This window comes from Pantherophis guttatus, chromosome 1 (assembly GCF_059756535.1).
Source record: "Pantherophis guttatus breed Tessera chromosome 1, ASM5975653v1, whole genome shotgun sequence".
In the NCBI taxonomy this organism is placed as follows: Eukaryota; Metazoa; Chordata; class Lepidosauria; order Squamata; family Colubridae; genus Pantherophis; species Pantherophis guttatus.
In genome coordinates, this window is record NC_142063.1 from 106,253,467 (window position 1) to 106,277,364 (window position 23,898).

Here is a 23,898-nt window from a genome sequence, read left to right on the forward strand (position 1 = left end):
CCTGAACTGCTCAGCAGGTGGCAATGGTGATTTCCATTCTTATTAACTTCAAAAAAGACTCCGTAGATTCCTTAATCTGGGTGTGTGACAGAAATAACAATACACCCCTCATAATGTGTCTGCTGGACTGGTACGGTGCTCATTCCTTTATTTATTTGATTTTTGCCCCATCTTTATTACTTTATAAGTAACTTAAGGCTGGGAACATATGCAATACTCCTATTTCCCCCAAACAACCCTGTGAGGTGGGTTGGGCTGAGAGAGAATGACTGACCCAGTCATCCAGCTGGCTTTCATGTCTTAGGCTGGATTAGAACACAATCTCCTGATTTCTGCACTAGCATCTTAACCACTACACCAAACTGGTTCCTTTAGGGCAGGGGTGTCAAACTCGCAGGCCACGGGCCGGTTGTGTCACGCGCTGGCCATGCCCACCCGTTTTAGCAAAGGGGGGTAAAGTTGCAATATGACACGTGATGATGTTGACACCCTTGCTTTAGGGGGAATATTTATTATAATGTAGCAAATAGGACTCAGACAATTTACAGCAACTCTATTTTTTTATGTTTTGCTCTGGCTTGAGCTATTTTCATTACAGGAATAATGACTGTAGTCATGAAAGAGGCCTGCTCTTTGGGCAGGACTATAAGAGCGGCAAATTAAAACACAGAGATATACTGACAATGAAATATTTTAAGTGTCATCATTTTCCCAGTGGTAATATATATATATCTATGAAAATGCTTTTCTTTGGAAAGGGTAAAAAAAAGGAAAAACCGAGGCTTTGAATTGCAATCCCAAGGAGAAATGCCAGGAATACCTTGGTCTCAAAGAACAAAATATTCACTATTAGCCTGCTCTGCGGAATAATGAAGCTACAGCTTTAATATTTTGGATACATAATACAAAGACAAGAATCACTAGAGAAGACTTCAATGCATGGAAAAATCAAAGGCAACTGAATAGGAACCTAACAGTGGCTGCATACTATTACTTGTGACACAAGCATGGGCTTCAAGGAGTCAAAAGAAGCAATAAATGACAATCAATCCTGGTGCAACTATTTCCATCAGGTAACAAAGAATTATAAGCAACTAAGAAACAACTCCAGATCTGATAGTACATTTGATGTTCTTAAGATAATTTGATTGCTTGTTTTTTGTGTTTTTCAGCATGGTGCATTTTTTTTTAATTTAAAAAAAATTAAAATTAGAGTAAAAAATTAATACTGGAGCAGAGTAAATGTGTAGCATTTTTTTCAAGAGTCAGTTCCTAAACGATCAAGATGTAAAATTAACTTTTAAGCTTGCAACCCAAGCAAAATTATTCAGTCTATGCCTCTTAGTTATATTATGCTATACTGACAAACTATAACCATGCTTGCATAGTTAATTGTTTCAGCTGATTAAATGATGGCAGTTAAATTTGTAGGCTAATTAATTTGGATCAATGTGTCTGAAAATTTTGTGCCCAGGGACAACTTCAGCTTTGATGTTAAGATATTATGTTTATAGAAAATTTGTAACTTGCACCTTCTCAGCATGTCTGCATTATGGCAATTGCTCATGCTGTTATCCGATTTAGCCATGGACAACCATGACTGTAACCATTCCTTAAATTCTGTCTTTCTGAAAGAAAATTCTAGGTTGAAATAAACTGGAAAACACCCTCTAAATCAAGTATAAGCCTTGCAGAAGTATTACAAAGCTTCTTGGATAATTGTCATTAGTTTTTACAGAAATTTAAAATACATTTTTTCTTTTATTTCTAAAATACCCATTTTACATATGTATCATCACTGTTACACCAAGTTTATTATCTATTTGATTCAAAAGTATATATACATCTGATTGTAAGCTGTTCAGTTGGTATAGTGAGATGGATGGCGAACAAATTTAATACATAAAATTAGTTCGCTTAAAAACTATTTGTGTTTAATATTGAAGTTTAACATGCGTGAAATTATAACTTTATCAACTGAAGTTACATTAAGATGTTTGTAAATCTTGTTACAAGTGGAATTAAAATCTACAGAAAAATAAGGATTCCTGGCTGTCTTCTGAAAACTGATTTTTGTCCTAGACCACGTATGTCAAACTCAATTTAATTGAGGGCCACATCAGGATTGGGTTTGACCTTGGAGGACCGGGTGTGGGGTGGCGTGGCCATGGTGGGTGTGGCCATAGTGGGCGTGACACGGAACTGCACCTCTGCAGATAATGGTTTTATAAACTTATAAAAATAGGAAAGCAAATACAAGTAGAGAAATAAGTACTACCAGTGGGAAGATAACAGCTTTGTGTGCCTTGGTGTATAGTCATGCTGGTCACATGATCACAAAGCATTTTTGGACAACGCTGGTTCCCTCGGCTAGGAAATGGAGATAAGCACTGCTCCCTAGAGTTGGACACAACTGGATAGGGGAAACCTTTATCTTTATATATGGCAGACTAAATGACAAAATCCCCACTAGCTAAAATTTGATGTTATCTTTAATTCCACTACATCATAATCAATTTACTCAAGCTAGTAAAAACAACACAGGTACCTGCAACTTGTGTGTGTTTATGTATGTCAGATAAATTATCCATTACAAATGTCAAAATCTCTAATTGCACTATTCTCTTTCTGATTGATGGGATGTGACATATGAATTTTAATTAAATGATTGCCAATCTTGGCAACATGAAAGTTATGTTATTTAAATAAGTTTCAAATCATCAGACTAGGTTTCCCAATATATCACTCAGATTATAATACCTTTGTTCTGCTGAAAAAAGGAGTTGCAGAAGAGATGAACACTTCAGAAGGTAAAGAAAAAAGTGATTTTGAAGTAGTCATTTCATTCATACTTTAAGGGAGAAATCAATGTTCTAAGTTAGTTCTACGCCAATTTGTGTTCTAATATTTAGGCTTAATGCAAAGCAGGGTGCAGAAACACAGATGCCTCAGAACCATTCATTCCCACCTGCCTTCCCCACTTTTGGTTCTGTTTACATTTATTTTTTTCTCTTTTGCTGTAAGTATTCATCATATAGCTCACAAGATAACAAAGGGAATGAACATGTTTGGTATTTAACTGTCAGTCAACAGACTGACTTAGTAAGCACAGTTGATATTCTGATTCATGGCTGTCTATTGATAAAAAACCAAAACAGATGATACTGTAGTTGAAAAGAAAATATGCCACATCCTTCCCCTCATTTTAGACTGCAACCCTGTCTGCTGACCCAGACACAAGAATTGCACTGTGTTAACATTCCCTACTGTATTCCAAACAGACTCCCTAAACCCAAGATTGGGCACGTAGGAAATATTGAAGGGATAGAATTATATTTCAAACTGCAGCAAGCTAGAAAAGGATATTTTAATCCACGTGATTGTCCAAAAGTACTTTTTTCCCCCAAGAGGCAACTGGATTTACAGGTTTTTCTTTGAAGACATTTCGCTTCTCATCCAAAAAGCTTCTTCAGTTCTGACTGGATGGTAGAAGCAGCTTCTTGGATGAGAAGTGAAACGTCTTCGAAGAAAAACCAGAAAGTCCAGTTGCCTCTTGGGGGGGGGAAAAACACCTTTGGGATAACCATGACCTGGATGACTGAGAATCTCCATAGAGACAAATCCATTTCATTCTTTAAAAGCAAACATTTCTCAGCAACTAAAAGCCTTTCCCTTGGTGCTTATTTCGAAAAAAAACCCTCCTTAAGCATCCCCAAACAGAATCTCTCTGCAGTCTGAGGCATTCTTTCCATCGCCTTATTCTTAATTTTGTGTTGCATGAGACAATGCTCCTCAAACGTTACAGCTGGGGTTTTCTACTGTTTTATTTCGGCCTGTATGTCTCCCTTCTCGGCTCTTGGAGTGACTGGAAGACGAAGGGCGATTCTAAGGCAGTCGCAAAGACCGCCAATCCAAAAAAAATAAGAGCGGGGGGGGGCGATACCAATGACAAATAATAAAAAAAAATCCCGAATAAAAAGCATCGCCTTAGGGTCAATTTTTTAGTCAGCGTTAAATTATCTTGCCCTGCCCACCCGATTGTGCCAACCAATCGGATGACTCCCGGCGTCAAGGCAACGGGACCCTAGTCTTCTACTCGCGAGGTCTGAAGCTGAGGAAGCGGCATTATGGTTGCTTAGACTAGTGACGTCAATAACGGCGAAAAAGAAAGTCGAACGGTTCAAATAATTTCAAGTAGCTGTTAGGCAGTATTGTGTACATAACGCTCGGCAGTTCCTGAGTGAGCCCTCCCCCCCCCGCATGCCCCTCCCCCGTTCGGTGTGAATGCTCGCTTAGTCCCGCGCTCCCTCAGCAAACCGTCACCGTCCAAAAGCCGGTGGAAAATGACCGAGGAAAGGACGACGTTATAAAACCGGAATTTCCTCTTTTTTGACGCATGCGCCTGGCCACATAGCGGTTCGCCCGGCGGCGCCGGCTACCAAGGGAGCCTCGGGCGCAAGCGCAGTGCTAAATAGCGGTGGATTTGGGGGCGTGGCGACACAGAGAGAGAGAGTGAGAGAGAAACGAAGGGGGGGAAAATCGGCCGAGCTTTCCTGTTTGGAGCATCGGCCGATCGCGGCGAGAGAGGAAGGAAGTCTTGCGGGTGGTGCCATGGCGACCACCGTTAGTACACAGCGGGGCCCGGTGAGTCGTGTTTGCTTGAAGACCCGGGGACTTTCCATTTCTTCGCTCATCTTTAATCTTCACGAGGGGATAGTGGGGTGGGGGTGGGGGTGTTTTGGGGATGTGTCCGGAGGGTTCCGCAGCGGCCTCTCCCGTCCTCTCCTCTTTCCTGGCACATTGGCGTAGCGCTTAGGCGCCGGTTGACAGCCTGGTTGCCGGTAAAGGCAGGCGGGCAGCTCCAGGGCCGTGATGGCCTTGTGAACGGTAGGCGGAGTCAGAGGTCACCCGGGCTAGAGTCACTTCCAGAGGCAAAAATTCAGCTGGCCCGGAGGGCGAGGAAAACCTCAAGGAAAAAAAAAAAGAGCTTGAGTGGGGCGGCCTTTGTGACATGAAAAGCTCCTCAAATTAAAACCAGCCTGTTGGTTGGGTCTAATTTTTCGGGCTTTTTCAGGCTGAGATTTTTCTCCTTAGTAAATAATGGGGCCATGAACCTAGAGTTTTTTTTTAAAAAAAAAAAGAGGAAAAAAAATTCCAAAAGAGAAATCCTTGACTTAAAGAAGGATAATATTGTCGCGTTTCTATATTCCCTTCATTTACTAAAGCGTCTTTTTATAGAGTTTGGCTGTAATGACCTTTTTTTTGGCTATTGCATTATTTTATTTTTTGACTTTGCTAATAAAGTAGCTTGTTTCAGTTATTTCTGCTTAGTCAGAAGCATGTCTGTTTCATCTAAGACAAGGGATCTCATGGACAGTTTACCTTTTCAAACATTTGGGGTAGGAAGGGTTTTTTTTTTTTGTCCAAGAGTTGGATGTATACTTTTGTATCTTCGCTATTTATTAATGATTAATTAATGTGTTGGCTTTATTTTGAGATTGAATTGCTCGACCTGTTGTACGTCTCTTTAAAAGGATGTATTGGAAGATTGTAAGATAAAGCAATCCATCTAACTGAAATGGCAGTGATTATTAGAAGTCAGCATGGATTTGTTAAGAATAAATAGAAATATACATATACATATATATATATATATATATATATATGTACACACACACACACATATATATAATATATTATATTATACTGTATTATATTTATTATATTTATTATATTATATTATATTATATTATATTATATTATATTATATTATATTATATTTATTATATAAGCTGATGAAGGGAGAAGAACTTGTGGCTCAGAGTTAATACAACTGCCTAACATGCAGGCAGCCCAAGTTCGAATCCAAGTAAGGGTATGGCTAGCTGATGAGAGCTAAATAGCTTGAAATAGGTCTATACTAGTCTCCCTTTATTTCTTTATCAGCAAAATAAATTATATAAAATTTAGATTGTGGGAATGTTAATTTTGATTTGAACAATTAATATAACATTATTTCATAATGATTTAATAATTTGATATTATTTGATAAAATTGCCCATTAGACATTGTTTAGTAAATATGAATTTGTAGCGATATGTCCAGTAAGTGCATCCATAGTAGGTACATAGTTGCAACATGTTTTCATCAAACTCCAATGGAGTATGAACTCAAGTTTTAGGATTTTACTTGGGTTGAAAAGATGGTGACAATACTTGGTAGGTTTTTAAATGACCCATGCCTAGGTAAGTTATCTAATACACCAGAGCAATATTTCTCATCCTAGATAACTAGGTGGGCTCAACTCCCAGGATTTCTCAGCCAGCATGCTGGAAGTTGAAGTCTACATGTCTTAAATTTATTAAGGTTGAGAAACACAGTTCTCATCCAAGAAGCTTCTTCAGCTCTGACTGGATAGTGGGGAATGGAAGGATTTATACTCCTTGCAGACAGTTGGACATTTGCATTCTTTTAGCAGTTGTTAAGGTCACCTGGAGATTTATCTATGTCATCAGGGTCACCTGAGTGGTGCAAATTGGTGTGGAGCCTTCTTGGAACTGTTGAAAGGACTGTGTTGTAGATTAGAGATAGATGATGTTGTATCCCTCTCCTTCTGTTGTGAGAGGGCTGTTCAATTTTGACATAGATGGTCTCTTTGACCTCTCTCTCAAACCAGCGGTCATCTCTGTCCAGATTGTGGACTTTGCTGCCTGGCCACTCATTTGAAGATAGGAATATTACAATCACAAGAATTTATTGTCCAGACCTTTCCTTAGGTCTTAGGTCCAGTTTTATGTACTACATTTTAGATAGGATTCACACAAACTGGAACAATTTAAAGAACAACCAGAATGATAATCAGAGGACTGGAAACTAAGTCTTATGAGAACAAAGAGAGAGCAAACTCAGTATGTTTAGCCTTAGAAAAAAGATAACTGAAGGAGCGTATTGTAGTAGTCAGGCCATCTGAAGAGATACGTCACTTTGAAAAAGATGAAAACCTCATTGCCTTACACAGCTGGAGACAAAATAATGATCTTAAGTTATAGGAAGGTATATTTCAGTTAAATGAATGTAAAAAAAAATAGTATCAGCAGTCTGACAGTGGCATCAATTAACCAGAACTGTAGTGGTTTCATTGAATGTGTTTAAGTAGAAACTGAACTGATATATTAATGTATAAAGTTGATTTCATAAAAATGGAAAGAGGTTAGGATCTTGGAATTCTCACATTACTTGATTTTTTGTTTTATAAAAAGGGATTGAAGTATTTTAAATTTTGAAAAGTTAGGCTTTTTTAATCTTCTGCTCTGTTCCCTATTGGAAGTACTGTAATAATGAAAGCTGATTTGCTGGTAATTATTTCAAAATTTGACTTCAATTTGACTGCAAGAGAACCAAAATGGACTAAATTTAGCAAATTATAGTCCATAAATACCAAACAGCATAGCCATGTACCAGACTACCATAGCCATGACTCCAGATATCAGGACTATAAATAAATAAAATATGTTTCTTGTTTGGGACAAATTGGGAGAAATGAATTGGTCGTCTGCATTTTAATTAAAAAATGTGTTGATACAAAGTTGACCATTCCATCTGCATGCCTTCTGGTCCTTGATAATGCTCATGTCTGACTGCATTTTTATTTCTATTTAATATATTCAAGAAGAAAATGTATTGTGTTATCCTGCATTCCTTATGGCAGAGGTCCCCAACCTATGGGCTACAGCCCACTAGTGGGCTGTGAGCTGTTTGCAATGGGGCCACAGAAACAGCGGGTGAGAGTGTGCATGCACATGTGCATCCCCACTTGTTTCAGCAGGTGAGTGTGTGCACGTGTGCTCCATTTACACAAATGGAATTGCGTATGCATGCTTGCCAGCCGCTTGCAGGGGACCATCCGCTTCCCCCCTCCCCGTCAGTTTGCAAAGCCAGAAAGATTGGAGAACTCTGCCTTATAGTACCATCTTAGGCTTCTCAAATAATTAGATGTAGAGGTATGCAATAAATGAATAGTGCAGAATAGCAAATTGACTCACATTTTTATTTCCTGTACCTATACTGCTTCTGGTTTTTTGGTTTTGCAATTTGGCTAGTCACTCTCTCTTAGCCCTAGGAAGAAGACAGTGATAAACCACTTCTGGAATTCTTGGCAAGAAAACTACAGGAACAAGTCCAGACGATTGCCAGGAGTCAGCAGTGACTTGAAGGCATGCATGCGTGCACACACACATACGGTACACACACACACACACACACACACACACACACACAAATAGTATTTAGGGAAATATAAACATCTTCATTTGATTGGGGAAACATATGAATATTTAAAACACATAAAGCTTATGCTTTTGCTTCTTTGAAGATACAGTATATAAGAAGTCCTAACAGTGCAGATAGAAACCTTTTGTATCTGTATGGTTCATTCATCAGCTTATGATTCACATTTGCTAAGAAATAGTGATTCAGATTTGAATAAGACATAGTGGACCAAATAAAGGCCTGAGATAAGAAATAGCTATTAAATCTAGTTTATATAAAAACAATCATTAAACTTATCCATATCGTTCTCTCCTGGCTTCTACACATCCACACATTTTATGCATTGGCTTCAGCAGTGTCATCCATTCTTTTTTTTTTTAACCCATTCACTTTTTCATTATATATTTATAAATTAGTGCAGTGTATATGAGTGCCCATGGGCAGCAATTCACCATTCATTTACTTCCTCTCTTCTTATTTTATTACATACAATTCTACATTCAGTTTTTAGGTTTTGCGGGACACATTCATCTCACTTCAGGAGAAGTAAGCATACTGTTATGCACAAAAGTTTTCTTAGTTTGACATTCATTCTTCAACACAATCTACATTCTGTTTCTTATCTTTTTCCTAACATTTGAACAGCTTATTTTTTAAAAAATCCATTTTCCCATTTTCCCCATTTGAGGCACATAAATAATGTCTGTCCACTTATTTGCCAGCACTGTATTTAACTTGCAGATGCTCATTCCACTTTGTAAAACAGAACTACTGTTGGTTTTTATAAATACTTTTCCACAGCCATTCCTCTTCTGCAATAAAATTTAATTATTACTGCACATTATTCTCAGTATCTGAGTTGGTTCCCAGAAGATTCAAACAGACCTATGTGAACAACCAACGACAAACTTGTCTGTTACCAAGAAAGACACTGGCCTCCTCACTGGTTTATAGAAAAATTGTGAAAAAGAGAATCAGAAAGTCCTTGCCTAATGTAGATGGGGATATATTGGACCTAAACTGAAAATAGTACAGTTGCTGAAATTCTTATGCCCATACCTTTTTCATCTTAGTATATTTTGTAAAGGGAACTCTAAGAATTGTGCTCAGAAAAGAACTGCTTTCTGTTTTGGCAGCTGCCAAAGAACATGACGTTTAGCTAACAACATGACATAATTGTCATACATACACATACATCTACATCCTTAACCATAACAGTTCTAATGCTACCAGGAGCATTCCTTACATGAATATTTATCCATGAATGTGTTAATCAGCTGAGGGGCATCACTTATCTTTGTCTTACTCCAGGTTTAATATTGAACCACTTGTAAGGATTCCATTATCACATAGATGTTACTTCTATCGTATAATGTTCTTATCACTTCCCACAGCTAACTTTCTTCAATCCTGCCTCAGGATAAGTCATTCTATAATTCACTTAATTAGTTGTTTTTACTAAATAAAAAAAAATGCTTCCTCATATTCATACTTTGCTCACTGATTATTGAACAAAAATCTACAATTATAGCTTCTTACTTGCTGTAGCCCTCACTGCTTTTTTCCAATTTTTGCTCATTGTCATTGTCTAAGCCAGAATTCCCCAACCTTTCTGGCTTTGTGGACCAGGATAGCTGGGGGAAGAAGAGTGGGTCATGTGTGTCTGCCGCTCACACAAATGGAGTGCATTCTCTTGGATAGTCCACCCAACTGCACTCGAGGCTCGACACATGCGCTTGCCCGCCACTTGCACAAGTGGGGATGCGCTCACTGCTTCCACGGCCCGATTCGGAATGGCTCACAGCCCAGTAGTGGGCCGCAGCCCAGGGGTTGAAGACCCCTGGTCTAAACGACCCAGTCACAAGTCAAGAACTACCTATATAGAGGAACAAGAAAAATAATTGCATTCTTCCACTTGTCAGTCAAAGATGCATTTCCCCCCAGAGGAATGTTACTTGCTCAGTTGTTACATAATCACCAGATCCATATTTTAGTATAAAACACTCAAACCTGCAACTGACTATTTTCAGCAGTGTTTATAACTTCTTTTTCATATTTTTTTCTCTGCCGTTAGCATTTATAACATTGTTTTGGCAAGTGAATAAAAATCAAGCTTTGCAACTCCATATAATCACTTTAAATAACATACCAATCTGACTTAAGTCTATAGATAATTTAAAGATGCATTTTATCTGTTTTTTTAAATGAACAGTGGTTGAGGTTTGTGGCTTCATTGATAATCAAAGATGACATGATATACTATAACATTATATTTATTACAGATAATACAATGTAGATACATTGTAGAAATACAAAGTTACCCAATTCTAATTCAAAAGAAGAGGAAAATCTTTCATGGAAGAAAGACCTAAACTATTTTTTACATTATAGTATCAACTGTGAAAATAATTTCAGTATTTATACTTTCAGATGTAAAACCTCTAAAGTCTAGATTAGATGAGAATAATTTTTTTTCTTTTAATAATCCTAGATAAATGCATACTATTATAGAATATTGGAATATTTTACTTGTTCCAATTACCCTCTTCTTCATTGAGATTTTAGTGGTAGAGTATGAGCAATGTGAGTAATGGTTATAAGGGATGTTCTGGGAATGATTATTAGCACAAGAAAATGATGGGTATAGTAAGAATCATAAAGAACTATTAAATAGAATATAGAAATGGATACAGCACTTTATTGCCCAAAAAATATTTTAGCACAGATATATGTAACTTGTAGCCTATAGAATATTCTGAGACCTTATTCCAAATTTTGTAGTGGCAGCATATTGCCAGGAAGGGTAGCTAAGATCACATTTTCAGAGGATAATATTCTTTTGAATTATATACCTAGTATGTGAAATTTGACAATTGGAGGTTGTAAATGGATTCTTTATGCCATTATATGGCTAACAGGCTAATATTAAAGCATTGGAAAGATAAATATATGGACTCATTCAATCCTGAACTGATTACACTTGCCACTATGAGTGGAATGCCTATAAATGTAAACTGTATGGACAAGTATGAAATATAGGACTCATTTATACACAGCACAATAAGTTAAAAAAGCACAACAGCTTTATGTTAGAAAAATACACATACACATATACATTTACTTAGATAGTTACATTGTAACTACTGTTGACACAACATACATTTTATAGGGTTTTTTTTCCTATTGTATTTTTCACTTTTTTAAACCACCAGTTATGTTGGGTTTTTTTTTTTTTTTGGCAATATATGTATCTGTATTTTGTTCTTTCTTGTTTTCTTTTTCTATTATTTTAAAAATAAAATAAATTATTTTACAAATAAGGCAAATATATGTGTCCCAGGATAATGATGCAAAATTGAATTTGGGTCGGTCACTTTTACTTCCTTTGCCTGAACTAAAATTCTTTCTCCTTTGTCCTTGAAGACATTTTGGTATGGGGTAAGCAAGTGAAAATAAGAACAAGTTATATTTGTGTTGCTATTAAAATGTGCGTTAGTGCTTAATTTTAGAATTTGCACGGTGGATACCAAAGAATGAGAACACTTAAGAGAGACACCAGGATAATAGTAAATCTTGAAAATAATTTATTAAGAAATTGTCCCTGAATATACTTATAGTATCAGAAGGAACCAATCTCAAACAGCTGGACGAACCCAAGTGGCATGGAAGGTTTCCAGAACTTGACTCATGAGGAAGTCGGTTAGAAGGGCAAATCTTATAGCTCTTTTTTCCAGTCTTCCACTGTTTGAAATGTTCACCCTGGTGCTGGGATAAGAAGCATGGAGGAAATTAATGTCTTTATTTACATTGATTGGAGAGCAAGGGATTACAAGAGAGTGAGCAGGCACATGGCTGGAAATATACAAAAGAAATTAATGAACAGTGGCTGATTCCCTAGCACTCTTGAGCTGTCAGCCAGAGGACTAATCAACTAATTAAGATCATAGAGCTGAGCTTGTTAACTTGCAGTTAGTACTTTTAAGGGATGAGCTGTGCTGCGGAGAAAAGCAGCTCAGGAAGAGATGGCTTGTTTAAGCAATCTTTCCACTCTGTAAGGTGAGGAGGGGAAAGCAGGTCAGCAACAGGGCAATGCAATACTGTAATGGCAAACACAAGATTAAGAGAGAGACATTACAAATGTTGTAAATGTATGCATTGGTTGCAAGTTACTTTTTCCTCACAGTCCTGATTCTGAGTGGGCCTCTATTGAAGCAGTTGCTAAACAAAGACGACATATATGGTGCAGTATGCTTACTTATATATTAAATTGTTCTAAAATAAAACAACATGGAATTATTCTCATAGGGAACATGTTAAAGATATGACCCATATGGTATGTGTGAAATATAAAGAATGGTTAGAAGCAGAAAAGAATGGAATATTGGAAATAGATACATTTAAAGAAGGCAGTTGGATGGATGAGAGTACAGAGGGTATTATCTAACTGGGTTATGTGTTTTCCTCCATAGGTATATATTGGTGAACTTCCTCAAGATTTCCTTCGTATCACCCCAACGCAGCAGCAACAACAAATCCAATTAGATGCTCAGGCAGCTCAGCAATTACAATATGGAGGAGCTATGGGTACTGTTGGGAGACTGAGTATCACCGTAGTGCAGGTATTTTAAAAAGTACACTTTAAAATATATGTTTCCATGTCAGCCTATAAAATCAAAAGAGCATCACTGGCTTCTGGCTAATAATCATTATGCGTTGTTCTTATGGGGCAAAACAAATTATATGTGGTAGTAAGCATAAATTATTTTTAGAATTGTATAATGTTGTAGTACAAACTATCTCTAAAACCATTAATCAGCCTCTACTATGAGCATATACATTTAGTTAATATATGGTTTTTTTATTAGGAGGTTTTTAATCAACTAACATCAGGTACATAAGATGTCTGAAAGTGGTCCAGGAGGTTACAGATTCATTCCTCTACAAGGGACTGGTCTCAGTTTCATTAACAGAGACTGCTGTTTTGTGTATGTGTGTGTGGGGGGGTGGGGGGTGGAATGGATGGACCCAGAAGATCTAAATACAGTCCACTGGTCAACATCAATTTCCTTGGCAAAGTGCCTAAAAACATGGGTAGCTGCTTAGATCCAGACATTTTCCTGTGCGCTGCTCCCACTATCCATGCATGCATGGGTTAATCCTTCAGTGCTTGGCAAACAACTGAGTGAAAACAAAAGGCTTTTGTTCCCCTTTCCGGCTCCCAAGCCACGCCTCTGGTCCCATGATCCCCCAGTCTTCACTCAGTTGCTGGCAAACACTGTAGTGATTTTTGGAGCTCCACAGATTGCTAAGGTATTGTGTGTCTGTGGGGGTTTTCTTCTCCATTCCTTTTAATTCTTTAAAATTCTTGGCTTTCTCCTTTCCCTTGAGCGTTAGGCTTTTTATTTTATTTTTGAGTAGCTCCCCTTCGTGTTATTTTTTTCCTTTTTTTCTTTTCTTTGACTGCTGTGCGGGGCGAATTTGAGCGGAGGAGGGGGAGTGGAGCAGAGCGATCACACGCTCGCTCGCCAGCCTCCTAGCCTCATACCAGCTCTCTCGTCAGAAGGAGCTCTTTGCTCATCGCCCCACGCCGGAGCATCAGCTGGCCGGCGGAGCCCCAAGCGCCGCCCGCCCACGCGGCAACTTCAGGAGCAGCGGCGCGCGCTTCAGCTGGCCGGCGGAGCCCCAAGCGCCGGCTGCCCACGCGGCACTTTCAATCTTCGCGCTCATCAGCTGGCCGGCGGAGCCCCAAGCGCCGGCCGCCCACGCGGCAACTTTGAATAGCGCCGGCGCGCGCATCAGCTGGCCGGCGGAACCGGAAGCGCGAGCCACCCACGCGGCGAAGTTCCGAAGCCGCGTTTGGAGCCGACGCCGCAGGGCTGCATCGGAGCGAGGGCGCGAGAGCAGGACAAGCGCCGGAAGAAGGAGGCAGCCCTCCCTGCACTACGGAATAACCCCTCGTTAAGGGGATTGCGCGGCGTCTGGTCGGACCCTCGGGCCGCCATTATAAGTCCGCTGCCAGGTCTGCCCTCGGGGTGAAGCGCACCACGTGGCAGCGCCATATTGGTGGACCTTCGGGCCGCCATTTTGGGCGAGACTCTCAGGCTTGTGCCTCCCTAACCCATCAGGGAGCCAGCTGCAGACCTGCACCCCCCCCCCCCCACAGCTGGAAGGGGCATCAAACCACCTTTACCAAGGCTCCTACTTCAATCTCACAGCCGCCTCAGCCATGTCTCACTCCCCCCCATCGTCAGACATGGAGCTGGAACTAAGCCCCCCACGCACAAGCGAAAAAAGGGGGAAGAAGAAATCAAAAAAGAGGCACGTGAGCTCGGCCAGCAGGGCGGCCTCAGAAGGTTCCCTTCCCTTCCAGGATAGGGACGCCCTGAGGAGGCACAACGCCCTAGAGCGCCAGTGGGAGAGGGCGCACAAGGCGGCTTCAGGAACCCCGTCCAGGGATCCTACACCTGGGGAGCCTACTCCCATCTCTCCAAGAGAGGCGGAACGGGGACTTACATCTGTGGCCGACATCACAGTCACCCCCAGTACCCCTGAGGGGATTGGGCCCTCGCGCACAACACCGCGCATCGAGACAGCGTCAAGGCCCGGACGGGAGACTCCAACCTCCCCTGCACCAAACCAGCACCGCCGGGCCAGGGAGGCAAGTTCCACCCCCTCAAGGGTAGACCCACAGGGTCAGGGCGGACTGGGCTTGGCACCCCCAGTGGACTTCCAGGCCATGTTCTCGGCGGCTCTGTCATCCTTCTTCACGGCATCAATGCAGCAGGCGGCGCAGGTTCCTGTACAAACCGCACCCAGCCAGGCGCGGCCGGTCCACCCTCAGCCCCATCCCCTCCCAGAGCGAGGTCGGGACTCTTCATCAGACGAATCAGACCAAGCGGAGGAGGGCCCAGAGGAGATGGAGCTATCGGAGGACGAAGGACTAGCACCGGACACTCCGGCCTTTACAGGCCTTTTCCGCCCGGCCCTGTTCAAGTCGCTCCTCCACAAGGCACGACTCACGACCAACCTTGGAGTGCCAGGAGATATCGCAGCGCCCTCCACGTCAACGGCGGGTCCGCACGACGCCCTCTTCAAATCCTCAAAGCCGCAAAAGGACTACATCCCTTGTCCACAGCTATTTACAGAGGTGATTCAGAACCCCTGGGTGCAGCCGGCCTCCATGGCGACACCCAGCAACCTAGATAAAAAACTCTACTGCTCAGCCCCAGAGTTAGAGGACCTCCTGGTGCTCCCCTCAGTAGACCAACCGGTGGCAACCCTGTCTTCCAGCTCCCTGATCTCTACCGACCCTCTAGACTCGCTCAAGGCGGAGGAAAAGAGGATGGAATGGGCCTTCCGCAAGGCGCACCAGGCCGTGGGCTGGGCAATCAGATCCGCGACAGCCTCGTCCTTCTTCAACAGAGCCTCGCTTATTTGGCTTCGGCACCTGCAAGACAGGCTCCCACCTGAGGACACTAGACTGCATCAGGATCTGAATAAGATAATAGCTGCCACCGAATACACCGCCGACAGCTCCCTGAATTCAGCCAAATTCGCCTCAAGGGCGCTGGCTTCTACCCTTACGGCTAGGAGACTATTCTGGCTTCGGCCTTGGAAAGCCGACTTCAAGGCCAAATGGAAGTTGGCGGCTTCCTCATATAAAGCACCAGATCTGTTTGGTGCATCGCTGGAACCCCTACTCATTGAAGGGAAGGACAAGAGGAAGATCCTCCCATCAACCTACAGGCGCCAGGAACGCAGGTACACGCCTTACCCGCTCCATCAGCCCTTTCGTGCAGGCGCCGGACCCAGGGGGTCCTACTCGCACCGCTCCCATTACCAGGGGGGAGACAGATTTAATGACAGACAACAGTTCCGAGACCGAGGAAGACACCAACAGCCCAAACGCAACTTCCGTGGAGCCGGCCCTAAGCCCGCCAGAAGGGGAAAATGACTCCAGGCCCTCGGGGCCCATAGGGGGACGGCTCATCCTCTTCCACCAACAATGGGCCAGATCGACCTCGGACTCCTGGGTAAGGCGTACGACCTCTTTAGGTCTGTCCATCGAATTCTCCGGCCAGCCGCCCCACCGGTTTGTCAGTTGTCCAACCCCTCGATCCTCGGAACTTCAAGACCTGATGTCGCAGGAGATCGCCCACCTCCTGGAGGTCGAGGCCATAGAGCCTGTTCCGCACAGCCAGCGGGGCTCAGGATTCTACTCGACCCTCTTCTTGGTCCCCAAGAATTCCGGAGGCTGGAGGGGCATACTGAATCTAAAGCGCCTGAACCTGTCGGTACAATACCACAGGTTCAAGATGCACTCCCTCAAGACCATCCTTGCGGGAGTGAGACAGGGCGACTTCCTTCAATCAGTCGACCTCCGGGAGGCTTATCTGCATGTGCCGATTCACCCGCTTCACAGGCAGTACCTGAGGTTCGCATACGCGGGCCGTCACTACCAATATCGGGCGATGCCATTCGGACTTTCCTCGGCCCCGCGCACCTTTACCAAGCTGGTAGCGGTGGTGGCGGCCAGACTCCGGGCCGTCCCGATCCGGGTGCTATGCTATCTGGACGACATTCTGGTCCTGTCGTCCACGCCCGACCAAGCTCACAAAGACATGGAGACGGTGATCAAGGTCTTCCAGGATCACGGCTTCACCATAAACTTTGCAAAGAGTCAGCTCCTGCCCACCACCAGACTTCTTCACCTGGGGGCACAGATAGATTCGGCCAGCGGCCAGGTATTTTTATCACCGGACAGAGTCCAAAGCATCCGAACCCTAACACTGCAGTGCCTGACGAGGAGGAAAGTCGCTCTGATCCACCTCTCAACCCTCCTCGGGAAGATGGTATCTTGCTTCGGCATCGTACCGTGGGCACGCAGACATTCGAGACACCTGCAGTGGTTCCTTCTTCCTTTCCAGCGAACGGGAAGGGCCAACTCCAAGAAGGAGGTTCGCCTCACTCCACAGGTCCGCAGGTCCCTCGGGTGGTGGACGTCACCGTCGCTCCTCAAAGGCTCCAGCTTCCTAGAGCCAGACCGTCTAATACTCACCACCGACGCCAGCCTTCGGGGGTGGGGAGCCCATCTCCACAACCTAGTCACACAAGGTCAGTGGTCGCAAGAAGAACGACAATGCAGCATCAACCTCCTAGAGCTTCGAGCGATCAGACTGGCACTCCGCAACTTCCAGACGACGGTGCAGGGGCATCACGTCCTAATCCTGACCGACAACATCTCGGCCAAGGCACACGTCAACAGGGAGGGGGGCACGAAGTCCCGTGCCCTGATGAAGGAGTCCGCGGAGCTGTTCAGCTGGGCAGAGAGACACCTGCTCTCGATCAGAGCAGATCACATTTCCGGGGCAACCAATGTGAGGGCGGACTGGCTCAGCCGCGAAACAATAGATCAAGCGGAATGGCAGCTCCACCCTCACCTGTTTCAAGAACTCACTTCACGCTTCGGAAACCCGGTCGTAGATCTCTTCGCGACCCCGACCAACGCTCAGCTTCCCCGCTTCGTGTCACGCTACCCGACACCACAAGCGGAGGACCACGATGCGCTGCGCTGCAGGTGGCCCGAGGGTCTCTTGTACGCTTTCCCACCAGTCCCGCTGCTCCCGCGAGTCATTCGGAAGCTACTGACAGAAAAAGCCGACCTACTCCTGGTAGCCCCGAACTGGCCCCGGAGACCCTGGTTCGCCGACCTTGTAGCACTGTCCGTAGAACAGCCATGGCTGATCCCACCACAGCAGCTCGTCCTGTGCCAGGGAGCAGTCACGCACCCAGAGCCACAGTGGCTCCAATTAGCCGTCTGGCACTTGAACGGGTCATCTTGAAGAAGGACAGCCTGCCAGATGAGGTGGTTGCCACTATCCAGGCGGCCAGACGTCCAGCTACGACCCGCATCTACGAGTCGTCATGGCAGGCGTTCTGTCGATGGAGCGCCCAACAGCACATCGACCCCACATCAGCCACTATTCAGGACATTCTGCGGTTCCTACAGGCCGGCCTAGACAAGGGCCTGGCCCCTGCGACCCTACGGAGACAGACAGCAGCGTTGTCAACGGTCATTGTGTGCCCTCCGTACCAATCCCTCGCGCACCACCCACGCATCAAGGGGTTTCTGCATGGGGCCACCAACCTGCGGCCTCCCACAGTTCACCGCTACCCCTCATGGGATCTACCTCTGGTGTTGCGGGCACTGACCGGGCCCCCCTTCGAACCCCTAGACTCGACATCGCTTAAGTACCTATCTTTTAAGGTGACCTTCCTGCTGGCGATCACCTCAGCGAGGAGGGTCTCAGAGCTAGCGGCCTTGTCAGTTCGCAAAGATTTGTGCATTTTCCACGAATCCACGGTGACTCTACGCCTGGATCCGGCCTTTATCCCGAAGGTCAACTCGTGGTTCCACCGAGCTCAAGAGCTCATCCTGCCGGATTTCTGCCCCTCACCTCACGACCCCAGAGAAAAGAGGTGGCACACCTTAGACGTGCGACGTGCCATCCACCTTTACATCCAACGGACCGCTCCTTTCCGCCGGACGGAGGGACTCCTGGTCTCCTTCAACCCAAAGTCCATGGGTCAGAAGATATCAGCAGCCACAGTTAGCAGATGGATCAAGGCCTGCATCGCCCTGGCATATGATTTGAACGCCAAACCGATCCCCGGCAAGATCATTCCGCACTCGACTCGCAGTGCGGCCACCACGGCGGCCTGGGCCACACAAGCTTCGGTCGTGGACATCTGCAGAGCTGCAACGTGGTCATCCCTCACACCGTTCATCCGCCACTACAAGATCGATGCCTACAAATCAGCTGAGGCATCCTTTGGCCGCAGAATTCTGCAAAAAGTACTGACAGAGGAGGACTCTGGGGGCAGGCAGCCCCCCACCCAGGGAGTTTAAGCTTGGGTATATCCCATGCATGGATAGTGGGAGCAGCGCACAGGAAAATGGACGTTGTCTTACCTGAACGTCCCTTTTCTGGGCGCTGCGTACACTATCCATATCCCGCCCGTTAGGGCTGCCTGCCACTCTTATGGCTGAGACTAGTCCTTTTTTTCCTTACGTTAATTTGAGTTAATAAAGTTGAGTTTTATATGTTACCATGGTGTGGTTTATTGTCCGCTGCGCCTTCGTTCAGACTGGGGGATCATGGGACCAGAGGCGTGGCTTGGGAGCCGGAAAGGGGAACAAAAGCCTTTTGTTTTCACTCAGTTGTTTGCCAAGCACTGAAGGATTAACCCATGCATGCATGGATAGTGTACGCAGCGCCCAGAAAAGGGACGTTCAGGTAAGACAACGTCCATTCTTGGATGAAGAAGATTTTTGTATTTAGACATTAAAATGCCTTAATTGCTGTTGGATAGGTGTTTCTAAAAAATGGTGATGAGAGCTTTCTGCTTAACCCCATCATATTTATGCCATGGGATTTTGCAAAGTCCCATTTTGTCCCTCATGTTCACTGCCTATATGAACAGCTGGATAAGAATATTGAGTCGTTAAGAATAAATGCCCTTTCTAAGCTAATGGCAGTCAGTTCCATTAGTCCTTTAAATCAGATTGAGGGGAGACAGTAGAATGCTGAATTAATGTCTGGCTGCAGTAATCAAGGCCAAAAAGCTGAATTTTAATCTAGATGAGAGAATACCTCATCTATAAAGCATATAGCTTTAAACTAATCCCTTAAAAAGATCAAGGCTGTAACTTGAGATTGGGGTGTGTGGAGTTCCTGAATCCATCTTTGATAGAAGAGACACAAGGTCTTTGTGACATAAAGCATCTTTCTCCAGCTTAGGTTGTACCTTTGCTTGGTACAACCTAATGAAGGTAGCCTTGTTTGATAGTCTGATAAATTTTGTTTAGATTACAGTAGTATATTACAAATGAAGTTTTCCTTGAAGAAGTTTTGCAAAATTCAGTTAATACAAAATGCTACAGTGGCAAAATTGGAACTGAGTGATGCAAACAAATACTGCAGCTTTCTTTGCCATCTTCACTAGCTCCCACTTCATTTCTAATTCCAATTCAAGTTTCTGGTTTTTATGTATAAATTCCTTCAGGGCTTGGTTCTACATTAACCAAATGTCTCTTTTCTGTATTTTTAAAAAGATTATTTTAAATTCAGGTTTTTAGGTTTTTTTACAGATGTATAGTAAATGAGCTCTGCTGGTGACTATCATGATATTTCAACCTAATTTTATGAAAAAATAGTGAATATTTTCTAGGAGAAAGTAGTTTTATCATTTGGTTTTGAACTTTTTTGATAAGATGTCTTTTGGAATTGTTTGGGATATAATTTTCTGTTGGCCATTTTGTAATAGGCAATCACCGTATGTAAATCATATGTAACTATATCCTCCAAATACCCTATGTAAACATATTCCCCTTTGAAGACATTGTATGCAATCCAGAGGGCTATGGAAGGATGGCCTTGATTTTATTTAAGCTTTGTAGAAAACAACTTTTTTTGGTTGATCTGATTAATATTGTAATACTTATGTAATTGAGCTTTTACATGTTTGAGAGAATCATTATACGTTGACTTGGATTGAATTAGAATAGAATAGAATATTCTAATTCTAATAGAATAGAATTATGTAGATGTTTTAGCTGGGAATTTGTATAATAGAAATAATACCTTAAAAATTCATTCCTTTTATGGGTGTAGTTTTTTTTTTCTTTTAGGCAAAATTGGCAAAAAACTATGGCATGACGCGCATGGATCCATACTGCAGAATACGACTTGGCTATGCTGTCTATGAAACACCCACTGCTCATAATGGAGCCAAAAATCCTCGATGGAACAAAGTTATTCAGTGCACTGTCCCTCCTGGGGTAGATTCTTTCTATCTTGAGATATTTGATGAGGTAAGATGGAAAAGGGTGGTGGTGGTGTTTTAACTACTTTCACAATGCCTTGCCATTCCAGATTGGAACAGAGTACATATGTATATACTTTTATCAAAGTCATTTGTGAAACAGTCATATTTATTGTAGTAAATCAGTGTTGGTTCAGTTGATTTGAAATGCAGGGTTTTGATCGACAGGTTTCAAGAATTACAATCTATTTGTTCAAGAACGATAAAAGCTTGTGATTGATAAATGAATGAATTAATGAATTTGTATTGTTTTTAACGTGGCCTGGACTGACAAGTTCTCTGAAGCCTCTCTACCACCAGTTTCTTTCAAGTCTCAACTATGCTACTTTTCATATCCATACTTGCAGCCTCCCACTTGTGTTGCTGCCATAACTGGATAGCAGTTAACAGAAGCTCCCACATATATACACTGTAGGTGTATCAGCAGGATACCACAAAGCAGAATATAGTTGATGGTTTGGAGGAAAGTCAGGGAAATTACTATTATAATTTTCTTGGGATCTTACCCTACAAATGTTGTTTTAATATATTCTCTCACTGTGTGTTCAGGTCCTAGTCTTTGGTATAGGATTAGTCAGATAAATACAATTCTTTCAAGTGATTATATAAAGTGGCTAATTTATGCAATATTTTCCTAAAACTTGTGCTATCAGAGACAATTCTTTGTTTCTACTGGTTGATCATCATTTCATGGTGCTTTTTTCAAAAACTTTCTTCTTCCTACACCTTAGGGTTAATGCAGCCTAAAGTTACTGACTTTTTAAAACCATAAATAAATAAATAAATAAATAAATAAATAAATAAATAAATAAATAAATAAATAAATAAATAAGTAAATAAGTAAGTAAGTAAGTAAGTAAGTAAGTAAGTAAATAAATAAATAAATAAATAAATAAATAAATAAATAAATAAATAAATAAATAAATTTATTTATTTATTTATTTCTATATCGCCCTTCTCCCGAAGGACTCAGGGCGGTGTACAGCCTATTAAAAAACACAAAGACAAACATCAGTTAAAAATAATTAAAATTATTACATAATTCGGCTGAAATTTAAAACCCCAAAAATTTAAAACCCAATTTAAAAATCATTAAATTGATAACCCGGCTTGGCCAATGAAGCACAAAGGTGCTTTTCCAAGAAGCAACTAGACTTTCTGGTTTTTCTTCGAAGACGTTTCTCTTTTCATTTCACTTCTTGGATGAGAAGTGAAATGTCTTCAAAGAAAAACCAGAAAGCCCAGTTGCCTCTTGAAAAAGTACCTTTGGGAAAACCATGACCTGGATGACTGAGACTCTCCATAGACATTAATGAAGCAGATTTCTTGCCTATTAAAATCAGTCCTGAATAATTTAGCTTAAATTTCATTTACAGTTGCATCCAGTTAAATATCCCTGCCAGGGGAATGCCTTTTATCAGAGAACAGAGGGAGAACAATTTTTTGTCCCAATACATCCTTCTTAGATTCTTAGGGTGTATCCTTGTAAAATTTCAAAACAGCCAAAAAATTAGAACTTCTACTTACCCAAAGATGTAGTTTGCCCACGTTAATGAAGTTGATGGCAGAATAGAGCAATAAAACTGGAGAGCAGATTGCTTCTGTAATATTGATCACATGTGATTAATTTAAAGGTATAAATTATAGTGTTTCTAGTATCCTGTCATGATAACTGAAGTAGACATTGTTATGGTATGACTTATTATAAGACTTTTATCTCTCTCCTTTTTTCCTTTCCAAAAATTTTGGCCTTGTATCTTTGCCAAGCAGAGAGTAGCTGTAATAAATGCAACTCCTATTATTTATACAACTATATTCTGATTTTTCTCATTTACTTTTCTAAGTTTGTAATTAGGTATTTCATATGCTCCTCAATTCAGAAGGAAGCTACTATAAAACCAACTATACTGTTGAATTCTTGTGATGTTACAAAAATGATAGTGTTATGTAACTGCATACAGTTAGGTTTCCAAAGGCTATAATTCCAAAATAACAAATTAAAATATTAGCAATGATAATAGTATTAATTGTATTTTGGGCAACTGATTTACAAAAACAATTTTCTGTAGACATATCACTGTACAAATTTTAAAAAAAACGTATTCTGTGTGGTTTGTGTTAACTTCCGTTTTACTTTTTCTTCACTTAAATCTATACTGTAAAATATCTCTCTCTCTGCTTTGCTTTATCTGAAGGAAAATAAGATGCCAAAACATGTCCTAAAGAATCAGTTTGGTGTAATGGTTAAGACCTTAAGCTAGAAACCAGGAGACCATGATTTCTAGTTCTCCCTTAGACACAAGGTCAGCTAGGTGACCTTGGGCCAGTCATTCCACAGAATTGGAAGCAAACCACTTCTGAAAAACAGCCAAGAAAATGGCAGAAATTTTTCCAGAGAACCTCCAAGAATCTGACACAATTGAAAGGGGGGGGGGGGAATGTGCAATAGTAGGGTGACTTTATGAAACTAGGTGATTTATGGTAAAAAAAAAAGTATTCTCTTTTTAAGATTGACTATTTTTTTCCCTTGTCAGTCATTGTCTTCTACGTCAGTCCCCTTTGAAAAATCGACATTAATACCATGAAGAACAGTGTATGTTTATTTGGCTATAGAAAACTAAACAGCAATTTAGAGATTGGAAGTGTCTCAAATTTCTTCTTACTTCTTCTGAAGGACCAAGTGAAGATTGCTACAGATCTTATCCATAGAGACTAAAATTCTCAGCAACTTCATTTATAATATCC

General features: G+C 42.1%; 1 protein-coding gene across 2 annotated transcripts in view; it reads left to right on the top strand.

Moving 5' to 3' along the window:
* Positions 1 to 253: 253 nt before the first annotated feature.
* The window catches only part of TOLLIP (toll interacting protein), a 41,881-nt gene continuing 18,236 nt past the window's right edge, over positions 254 to 23,898 (top strand). For both annotated transcript variants that reach the window (XM_034416846.3, XM_034416847.3), the window contains exons 1-3: positions 254 to 4,644; positions 12,738 to 12,887; positions 20,960 to 21,142. In XM_034416846.3, the coding sequence (XP_034272737.1) occupies positions 4,612 to 4,644; positions 12,738 to 12,887; positions 20,960 to 21,142 (366 nt within the window). In that variant the 5' untranslated portion in view covers positions 254 to 4,611. The remainder of the gene's footprint in view (positions 4,645 to 12,737; positions 12,888 to 20,959; positions 21,143 to 23,898) is intronic.